General features: G+C 39.4%; 1 protein-coding gene across 1 annotated transcript in view; it reads left to right on the top strand.

Moving 5' to 3' along the window:
- The window catches only part of LOC101991042 (arylacetamide deacetylase-like 2), a 13247-nt gene extending 7919 nt beyond the window's left edge, over positions 1–5328 (top strand). Inside the window, exons 4-5 of the mRNA XM_005344034.1 lie at positions 334–505; positions 4726–5328. Of these exons, the coding sequence (XP_005344091.1) occupies positions 334–505; positions 4726–5328 (775 nt within the window). The remainder of the gene's footprint in view (positions 1–333; positions 506–4725) is intronic.
- The last annotated feature ends 6181 nt before the right edge of the window (positions 5329–11509 follow it).

Here is an 11509-nt window from a genome sequence, read left to right on the forward strand (position 1 = left end):
GAGGGAGGGAGGGAGAGAGAGAGAGAGAGAGAGAGAGAGAGAGAGAGAGAGAGAGGAAGATATAGAATATCTCCAGTATAAAATGCATTTGAAATAAAAATTTTACTTTCAAACCTAAGGGGGTTAGTAATTAATTTGCTAACTTCAGACATAATATCATCCATTATTGACTTAATTACATATTTCAAATACCTTTATATTGATTTTCATTTTAATTAGACATTAGAAGAAAACCCTGGACCAGTTTTTTAAAAGCTGAACGGTAGGATTTGGGGTTCAATTGCATGCCTTAGATGTGCTAGACCTGTAACACACTCCTGCTCTGTTTTGCAGCTACAGGCTAGCTCCTCGGCATCACTTCCCTGCACAGTTTGAAGACGGCATCACGGCAGTCAAGTATTTTCTTCAGGACAAAATTCTTAGAAAATATGGAGTAGATCCTACCCGAGTTGCTATTTCGGGAGACAGTTCTGGGGGCACCCTGGCAGCAGCTGTGACTCAGCAGGTAGGCATTTCTGGCTCTACTGCAGCTGGGAATGGTTGCAGCTCCTTGTTCCTCTGCTTGACCTGTTCTTCTGGTATCATGCCTTGAAAAGGAACTTTCGTTCCCACAGAATTACAATGGTGCTTGAGGGAAGCATCAGCTCATCATAACAGCACTAACTTGGGCTTTATATTTGCTGTTATATTGATCTACAGACCTATCTGCATGTTGAGAATACTTTTATTTCAACCATCCTTTTCTTTTGTAAAGGGTGGTTCTAGAACTGCTTTTCTCAGGCACTGAAATGTTATAGATAATCTCGTTCCTTCTTAACAAAGAAAAATATAGTAGTATTTTAATTAGGCTTCTATTGGATCTGTGGGTGCTGGATGGTTCCTCTCAGGCATTTTGTTACAGAAACAACAGAAGTAACTAACATATAAAATGGGCACTGGGAACTGAAGCCACTTCCTGACCACATAGTTTCAGCTGCTGTGTGGAAGGAGTGTGGCCTAGAGAAGTTTTAGTGTGATGGAAGCAGTGACTGACAGCCAATGGTAGACTTTAGAAGACAAAAGCTCTAACCAAAGTGAGGACAAAGAAAACTGTATTCATGAGACTTCAACGGGGAACACATACTCTGTTGGGAACCAGATTAAAAGCAATTTGTGCTAGTTTCTTTCAAAGTATCTGGCTTCCTTCTGCCTTTGTGTTGAGATTTTGAGTGATGCTGAATTAAAAAGTAATGGGTTAATTTGTTTGCAAAAGGCATCTTTAAGACAGCATAGCACTTAGACTGTGTCATAATTATTTCTTACTTCATTCATCAGACTTACAGTAGAAGCAAGCATAAAGCAAGGCAGAAGTGTGAAAAATACACAAGTTGATGAGTAAAGAAGCTTTACTCTAGTTAAATTGAGGGCAAGGAGAGTTCAGACAAAGTAACTATGGTTATTAAAGAGATTAGTGTCATTGCGGAGAAAATTTGAACTTTCCTAGTGCAGTAGAAAAGATGATTTGAGAGAAAAACACACTGATCAAGAGTTTTGAGCTCACCATACAAGTTTATTTGAAAAGAAAATGCCTGAGGAAAATTTTCCCCAGTTAAACTATGAAGGCACACAAAGGCCACCACCACCATGGTACAAAGGGACCAGGATACAATGTTTACAGGCAGTAGAATGTGACTGTCTGTATGTGTTCCTAGTTTTACAGGCGTGAAGGATACAACAATGAGGGGCTATTAAACTTTGTACCAAGGTTCCTGAATATGATGGTTGATTTTATTTCTTCTTGCTCTGGCAAAAGTTTATGACATTTAAGAGCCTTCTGGTAGAGCATTTTTTGATGTGAGATTTTCCTCTGTATGCTGTGATTACCATTCATGAATAAAAAACTGCTTTGGACCTATGGCAGGGCAGAACTTAGCTAGGCATGGAAAACTAAACTGAATTTCTGGGAGAAATAAGTCAGAATCAGAGAGAAGCCATAGAGCTGCTACCAGAGACAAACACACTGAAAATTTGCTGGTAGGCCACGACCTCGTGGTGATCTACAGATTAATGGAGATGGATTAAATTAAGATGTAAGAGTTAGCCTATAAGAAGCTAGAGCTAATGGGTCAAGCAGTGATTTAAATGATGTAGTTTCTGTGTGATTATTTCAGGTCTGGGCTGTTGGGAGGTTGGGAAATAAACAAGCGGCTTCCATACAACAATTTATAGGTTTTTGAGTACATATACCTGTATCATCTATAAATAGGCAGAAATAAATTTCTTCCTTTCCAGTTGATACCCAATCATTGTTTTCCTTCTTATTGCTCCAGTTAAGATTTCCACTATTATTTAAAGCAGCATGGTGAGAGCAGGTGCTTGTAGTTTTAGAGGAAATGTTTTCATTTGGTTTATTGATGGCTGGTGATTTCTTGAGTGTAGCTCTTCTCAAATGTACTCTATCTTACCTAATTTCTTTGAGACTTTTTTAATCATGAAGGAATGGTGGATTTGCAAGAAAATTTTCACATCTTTTGCAACTATTTCAGCTTTGGTTCCTCATTATATTTTCAAACAGAATTTTATTTTTAAATTTGTACATGTCGCACTAATTTTTCACTGTTTGGATAAAGTCAACTTCATCTTATTATATGATCTTTTCCAGTGTTGTTGAATTTGATTTGGTTATTGAGGATTGTTAAGTCTATGTTTACCTTGGAAACTTATCTATGATTTCCCTTTTTGTTCTGGCCTCATCCAGCTTTGTTATCAGTGCTTGTTATCATTTATAGAATGACGTTGAAAGCATCATTACCCTTCTTATTTTATACGTACTTTTGGTGAATATAGACTAGTTTATGGGATCATTTGACAAATATTTTCAGTCCTAAGGGTTTGCTCCTTGTATGACTTTTATTACTGTTTCGATCTCATTATATTATGATCATTTAAGGATTTATTACATCCTATAGGTTTTTGATTAGATATAATTTTGGTATGCTTCATTTTTGTAAGCAATTTCACACTTTAAGGCTTAAAAATTCTTTTTGTTCTGTGTTAGCTTTATAACAATAACATGATACAAGATTAGTATTAGTTATGGATGTTTTGGGTACTAAATTTCTATTTTCTTAAATTTGGTGAATTTTCTACTAAAATTACTTTGACTATTTTTTCTATACTTTAATTTCTATTCCATTACTTCCTGTACTTCAGCATGATTTCTTACCATGACACCAATAAACAAGCTAAGACAGTTTTTAGGGGATACTTTTTCCATACATAGATATACTTAGCCTGTCCTAAAATCTGTTGTAGAATATCATAAGGGATGCCTGTGGACCTCAGTGGCAGTTCCTTCTCTCTTCTCATCTCCGTCCTGCGAAGGAGGAGTCTCCCTTTCTTTATAATACTACATACGAGTGTGCTTGGTTTCATCTTTAAAAAAGAAATTCGTTCTCTGAGAAGCGGCAAGCATGGGGCCTCCTTCAGGTCTTCTATATACATGCTATGGCTGTTAGCTTGGTGATTTTGTGTGTGTGTGTGTGTGTGTGTGTGTGGACTCCCAACAATGGAAGTGGCTGTGTCTCTAACTCTTTTGCTTTCTCTTGGGACTTTTTTCCTTCCCTTGGTTTCCCTTGTCTAGCCTCAATATGAAGTTTTTTGCCTTGTCTTGGTGTGTTTTGTTTGTTCATGTTGGGTTGTTGTCTTTTGGATGCCTGTGCTTTTCTGAAAGGAAATAGAGACAGAGTTGACCTGGGGCAGAGAGGAGGTGGAGGGGGACCTAGGAGAAGTAGAAAGAAGGGAAACTCTGGTCCAGATATATTGTGTAAGAGAAGAATACATTTTCAAAAAGAAAAAAAAATAGTTCTCTGAAAAATTTCCATGCTATGTGTTTTGATTATATTAACCCACTCTCCCAACTCCTCCAAGATACGTACCCCTCTCCCTAACCACCAAAATTTATTTCCTCTTTTAAAAAAAACACATTGAGCCTAACTTGTCCCACCCATATAGTCCTGGATATTGGATTATTTACTGGATCATATGCAATTCAGGGGCTACCTTCTTAGAGGAAACTGACTCTCTCTTTCCCAGCAGCTATCAAATGTCAACAACTACTCTGCTAAGGGTGAGACAGCATGCCCATTGCTCTCCATGCAGGGATTTAGTCTGTTTTGGGCTTGCACAGGTCTTACACATGTTTACACAAGCACCGTGAATTCATATGTGCAACTCTTCTGCTGTGTCCAGACAGTTTCCAGATAGCCATCGACTCTGGCTCTTACAATCTTTCTGCTTCTGAACCGTCAGAGGAGCTAGGCTATACAGATGTCCCATTTGGGGCTGAACATTTCAGTCTCTTATCCTCTGCCCCTTGGCCAGTTATCAAGAATAATTTCTACAAATCTAAATGCTTAAATTTTTCCATCATCTTTAAGACTGTGTTATTTCTGTTAGTTACATTTGATAAAAAACATACTTGTATATCTCTCCTCCTTTTGCCTTCTGTCACTCTACCTCCTTATTTTTTCTCTAATCTTTTCTCATATACTCAAGAAAAGTTTTTAAAATACTCTTTCAATGGTTTGACACTTAGTACTGATCAAGGGTATTATAGACATTTTTGACATAACCGCACTTTATAACAGCACTCTGCGTAGGTTTGTTCCCATGTCTGTGTCACGGTTACATTTTCTCTTTTGGAATATTGGAAGCCTTTGCCTCACTGGACATCCTGTTTTTCAGGTGCAGATTGATCCTGAAGTGAAGCATAAACTCAAGTTGCAGGCCTTACTTTATCCTGGCTTACAGGTGATTGACACTTCTTTGCCATCGCATCGAGACAACGAACATGGTATAGTTCTGACAAGAGACATAGCCATAAAGCTCGTGAGTCTGTTTTTCACTAAGGACGAGGCACTTCCACGGGCCATGAGAAAAAACCAGCACATGCCTCTGGAGTCCAGGCATCTTTTCAGGTTTGTGAACTGGACCACTCTTCTTCCTGACAAGTACAGAAAGGACCATGAGTACACTGAGCCTGTACTTGGGAAATCTGCTTACTCTCTGCCAGCGCTGATGGACCCCAGAGCACTGCCCCTATTAGCCGATGATACCCGTTTACAGCACTTGCCACGAACATACATCCTCACCTGTCAATATGATGTCCTGAGAGATGATGGAATTATGTATGTTTCAAGACTTCAGAACGTCGGAGTTCCAGTTTTCCATGACCATGTTGAGGATGGAATCCATGGAGCCCTATCATACATGACATCACCACTCTACTTACAACTAGGACTGAGGATAAAGGATATGTATGTTAGTTGGATGGACAAGAATTTATAAATTCAGTTTCCCTTGATGAAGTTTAATTGCGAAAATATTTTAGTTGTGAAAAGGGCTATATAATCTGTGTTTCTGAAACTAGATTGGAACCAATTAAAAGTTACTTGTGTTCTTAAATTAAGATTTCTCTCTTTTAAACTCTGTATTTGTAAGATGTAAGTTAGTACATTTCCCCTTCGTTATAATTTGCTATTATTATGGTGGTCCCCAAAGGAGCCATCTCTTCATGAATTTGAGAAATATTCATTAATATCATTATATGTAAATTCTCATATCAGACAGATGTTCTTTATTTATTTATTCATTCATATATAGATTGTCTTGGTATTTTATTATATTAGTATTGGCTAGATATTAAATCATTGACAGATATAAAATTTTCTTTTACTAAAAAATTATCACTTGATATTTAAAGACAAACCAATTTTCTTATCCTTGTAAAATTTGATAGTGTAACAGATTTAGCAGACATTTTTGAGTCCAATTTTACAAGAATATGCTATTATATTCTATTTTATTTAATATTTTCTCCCCAAGTATATGGTTTATATTTTCAATAGTCAAGTTTCAAAACCTTGTTTTATTTTGTTTCTTGAGCACTATAAGTGGTTCCTTTTTTATTGAAAATGTATTTTTTCATGCAATTTTTTCTGATTATGATTTCCCCTTTCCCAACTTCCCTCATACCCAAATTTATATGCTTTCTTTCTTTTTCTCATTAGAAAATAAACAGACTAAATTTTTTTTTTGGGGGGGGAGTGCTGTTTGTTTACTTTATCTTGAATTTCAGTTTTAGGAACTATTTTATTTCTCTTCTTCGAGTATTCTCCTATGGAAAATTTCAACACCTTTGCTTTTGGTCATCTTTGTGCGAATTCATTTTCATCTGTTTTATTAAAGAATACCATATAACGAGGAAGAAAGTTTAGACAAAAGATCATGTGGGACTCTTTTCCAAAAGGCCAATTGCTACTTTAACATGGTTCATATGTGTATTCATAGCTGTGGGAGGCTGAGGCAGGAGGATTACCATGAGGTCTAGCTCATCCTAGTCTACAGAGTGAGTCTCTGACTTAAAAATCAAAACAACATAGTTTATTTCTGCCATCTACCAAAAAATTATAATTATGTCTCACTATCTGAGACAGCCACCAACTCCATCTGGAGCCTTGAATAATTCATAGGGATATTGTACAGTTTACACTCTGCCGGAATTAATTCTACACTAGGCCTCTGCCTAGTGAAAATATATTTGTATGCTTCACCAGAGACAGTGGGGGACTCCAACAGACTACAGCTTCTGCAACTCGGCTCAATACCCTCAACCCAGTTCAGCCAATGTGTCCACATTTAATATGGACTACTCATGACATAACCTGTGTCTTGCTTCCCATAGCATAGTACTAGAAAATCTGAATGAGCTTGTAACTTAGGCTCATGAATAATAACAAAAGAGATCCTATGTACATAATCGCATGTCCTGGCTCATCTTGTCTTTTGAAGTCTATTTTAAGGATGTTTTCCTCACTAGCTCTCAGCTTCTACCTGCAGAGTTATGTATTTGGGGGTGAAGAGAGGATAAAGCACTGTGTTTTTGTTGTTGTTGTTTTCTTTTTACCTAGGAAATCAACAGGTACACAGCTTAACTAAATTGTTATTGTCTGTTATGAAGATTCTCAACCTTCCTAATGCTGTGATTCTCTAATACAGTTCCTCATGTTGGTGGTCCCCCACAACAAAAAAATTATTTTATTGCCACTTCATAATTGTAATTTTGCTACTATTACTAATTGTGGTGCAAATATCTAATATGCAACCCCCATGAAAGTATCAATTGACCCCACAAAGAGGTCTTGAGCCACAGGTTGAAAATCACTGGTCAATTGTATTTGCACAGCAGTGTCAGACCCTCCTTAGTGAAGCTGAAATAATTACATTCTTAACAATAAAAGAGGATAGCAAAATCAATAAATTTTTCTTCAGATAAAGGAAAGAGGGAAAAAACTTACTTCAATGGTCACAATCAAATCAATGCCAAATCAAACTCCAATTGTTCACTGTCTTGGATCCACTCTCTCAATCTTCTGGACTCCTCCAAAGAACTTGGGTCACTTCTCTGGCTCTGTTCTCTGTAGTAGTACCAGTGGTGGGGCTGCGTCCCCAGCACCCCAGCCGCCTCGCTAGCTTATGCCCCAAAATAGCAACACACAAACTGTATTCTTTTAAACACTGCTTGGCCCATTATATCTAGCCTCTTCTCGGCTAACTCTCGCACCTGGACTAGCCCATTTCTAATAATGTGTAGCACCGAGGTGCGCTTACCAGGAAGATTCTAGTCTATGTCCATCCTGGGTCGGAGCTTCATCGCGTGTGCTTCAAAGAGCAGAGCTCTCGCTTCTGCCCAGGAGCGGGAAGCATGGCATCTCTGCTCCAGAGAGCAGAGCTGTCGAGTCTGAGCTCGCTTCCTCTTCCTCCCAGCATTCTGTTCTGTTTACTCTGTTACTCTGTTCTGTTAACCTATGAGGGCCAAGCAGTTTCTTTATTGCTTAACCAATGAAATCAACAGATTGTATATGACACTCCCACATCAGTCCTCTGCAGCACATACAGCTTGTCTACCAAGGTCCAGTTGGTTCCACTCTGCTGCTGCTGTGCTGTTCTTGGTGGTCATCCCATGGTACTGACATCTCCAAAATGCTGGGGTCTTCTGCTGCAACTGGGTTGTACTTTCACCAATAACCTTTCATAGTCTCTTTATATAGTGCCAAACCTCAATATCTTTGCATGATCCTTTTTGTCTTGGGCCTTCAGCTGTCAGTAAGTAAATGAATGGGAATTACAAAGACAAGTATAATCAACAGAATTCAAGAGATAGAAGAGAGAATCTCAGGCGCTGAAGATACTATAGAGGAAATAGACTCATTGACATATTGGTGTCATAGCAAAAACTATGTCTTTAGGTTAAAAGGCATTAACATTTTAGAAGACAATTAAAGGAAACTGGAAACTTTGAACCTCTGAAGATACATCTGAAACCTGTTAATTCTGGACTATGAAGCCTGGGAAAGAGGCACACCTGTCTGCAATTTTAGGGGGAAACTTGATTAATGAAGTAATGAACTACCAGTACCTTAATTTATCAAATGTCATCAAACAGATCTGAGAAAAATTAGTAAATGAGCTGAAGGGAGACAGCTCTTCCAGCTACCCAGGCAAGCCTCTTGTGGCCTTTGGCAAATTCTAGTCTTAGAAGCAGTATTTGTCTTTAGCTGCCAAGCCCAGGGGGCCTGACAGATTTTCCTGTAGGGGTAGGATTTGGTCTACCTGTCTTGGCAGAGTGGGATGCTCCATTCCCCAGTGTACTGTTGTCCGTTCCAGGAGGGTCCAGGCAGCTGATAAGGTGAAAAATAGCCCTCTCTGTGTGTGAGTGGCTTTGTTATATTCAAAGGAGGAAGTTGTGTAGTCATGCATCTTTTTGGAGATATAGGACGCTGCAGAATCTGGAATGTCTCTCTATCATAAGAAGCTCTTTTGTTAAATGTCATACTCTCAGATCTGTAAAGGCACTTGAGAATCAGACAGGATGCCATTATCTGTCAGGTGTATCTAAATTAGACATATAAGTTAAATTTAGACATATAGTTTACCCAATGAGTTACAGCTTACCAATGTCAGTGGAGATAGAAAGATGAGAAGTGATATTTCAGTAAGCCAAAGTACATTGGAGGCAGAAGGAATCCTTGAAAGGGCCAGTGCACATGGGTACTCTTATCAAAGATGACGCTAAGGTTTTCGCTTTGAACTCAACCAAAATGGTGGCTATTCATGTATTTGTATTTTTCCAGAGCTGGTGTAATCTGGACTTTTAAGTTTTACAGATTTTAAAACAAGCACACATATACACACAGACATAAAGCAAACATTACTGTGGCCACATTATTTTCACATATATATTAACAGACAGATGAACATCGTTTTGTAGGAAACTTTGTCAGCTGACAAACTTAAAAATCCTGGAGTAGGCTGCAGGAGCCAGGTGAGCACACAGGTGGCCCCACTGAGGGCTAGGTAGGCAGATTCTGTAAGGGAGAACAGAAACATAAGGCTAGAACACCTATGCAGCTCAGAGTTGGGGAGGGGCAGGGGAAACAGATCTGTTGCAAGGGGAATCCCAGCTTGACCAGATCACAAGCCAGGAATGCAGAAATAGAGACAAACAGCAAACAGCCAGAGAAGGTGGGGCAGTGGCCAGTGTCTGCGGCAGACCAGTGTTTGTGAGACACTGGCCACTGAGGGAAGGGGACAGTATCCAGAAACCATTGGAATATGCGGGTTTTGTTTATTTGTCCCCACACTGGCAAAATTTTACGTGTTAAGAATGCATGGCAAAATTTTTAGGTGTTAAGTATTCATTGTGTCAGATAGACCCGATATTTAAAAAAAAAAAATTGTAAAAGACAGCCCACAAGCATTTGAGAATCAGGCTTCGAAATGCAGGTGTTCATTTTGCAGATCTATGCTGGGACCCAAAGCCTAGCACAATATGTTCACCAAGGTAGGCTTTGGGTCAAAAAAACAGGGGGAGTATGGAACTTCTCTTGAAAGTCTGATTGTCTGAAAAAGGGGTCCCACAGGACAGGGAAGGTCCTTGTCCCACAAAACAAGGCAGGTCATTGTACCAGTGACAGGTTGGGAGCCTAACACAGCCACATCGCTGGCAGGACAACTTGAAAATTGCGGGAGGCCCTGGGCATCTAAAGCAATGACTTGGATAGACAACTTACCCAGCTGAAGCTCATCTTAACCTGGCAGAGAGCAGGTATGGGTGGTGTTTTAACAACATGTGGTCCTAAGCCAGTGGGAGAAAAAAAAATACCCCTTGGTGGGACCTCCTGATATAAAGTTTCTGCACCCATAAACCTCTCTGACAATGTAATAATCTAAATCAGACAGAATTAGAATAATCTGAAATTTAATGGATATAAATGCTTTAGGAAGATTGGAAGACCACATGTCTGTTTTCTGGGGGGGGGGACAGTTGAAATACCCTGTAGGAGTGGTCTTGAGCATCTCTGGGAATCTCTGGGGAGGGGTCATCATTTGGCAGGCTTTTTCAGGGACAGAATCTAGACTGAGGCAGCTCCAGCGAGGTGGGTGGGAGGCTTTGGGTGGAGCCTCCACCCAGTTTTCTTTGTCGATTCCTCTGTTGAGAGACATTTAGGTTATTTCCTGTTTCTGGGTATTATTAATAGAACAGCATTAAATGTGTTGAGCAAGCGTCTTTGTAGAAGGATGAAGCGTCCTTTGGGTATATACCTAAGAGTGGTATACCTAGATCTTAAGGTTGAATGATTCTCAACTTTCTTAGGAACTGCCACGCTGATTTCTATAGTAGATATACAAGTTTTCACTCCCACAAGTAGTGGATAAGTACTCCCTGAGAGGACCAAACAGAAGCTATAACAGGCTCCTCATCCTTGCTTTTGGAAACATTGGAGATTGATTGTCCTTTGTGGCTCTCTCAGAAACTGTTTCCTGTGTCTCAAAGAAACTGAAAATGAGGCCTTGATCTCTTGAGAGAAACCCTAGCAGCCTGCAGTATCAGGATAGGGCAGACCTGAGCCACAATCACCTGATAACCAGATAAGGACAAAGCCTGACCTGAGACTTGTCCCAAAATCAAAAGCTGTAACCTTCACCAGCTCTTACTAGCCCTAGCCAATTATAACTTAGTAATATGATTGTTTAAGACAATCATATCTAAAATGATCTTACCGCTCTAGGTATTTCCCTTAGTCATGTTTCAAAGAAGCCTATAAACTGGACCACAAGATTATGCAGTGGGAGTTCAGCACATCCTTCAGGGGTCAACTCATCAGAGATGCTTAGTGTCATCTGGGACACCTCATTTAGCAAGCCCTGAAGAGCACCTTCACCAGAGACACACATCTCATTAATTTTATCTACAAGAAGATAAGGAATACTTCCTTCTGAATGTGTTAGCTGCGTCTCTTGCAAACTTCTGTTGTGAAGAGCTCTTTCCCTCAGATTACAGATTACAGCTTGGTAATTCTTCCCACATCACTACAGTGTGTGAACTGTCTATCAGGCATACCTGGGTATATTGGATTGAAAGCCCTGGATAAATCCAGATATCTCCAAAGAAAGCCCTGGATAAATC

Source organism: Microtus ochrogaster, chromosome 1 (genome assembly GCF_000317375.1).
Source record: "Microtus ochrogaster isolate Prairie Vole_2 chromosome 1, MicOch1.0, whole genome shotgun sequence".
Taxonomy (NCBI): domain Eukaryota; kingdom Metazoa; phylum Chordata; class Mammalia; order Rodentia; family Cricetidae; genus Microtus; species Microtus ochrogaster.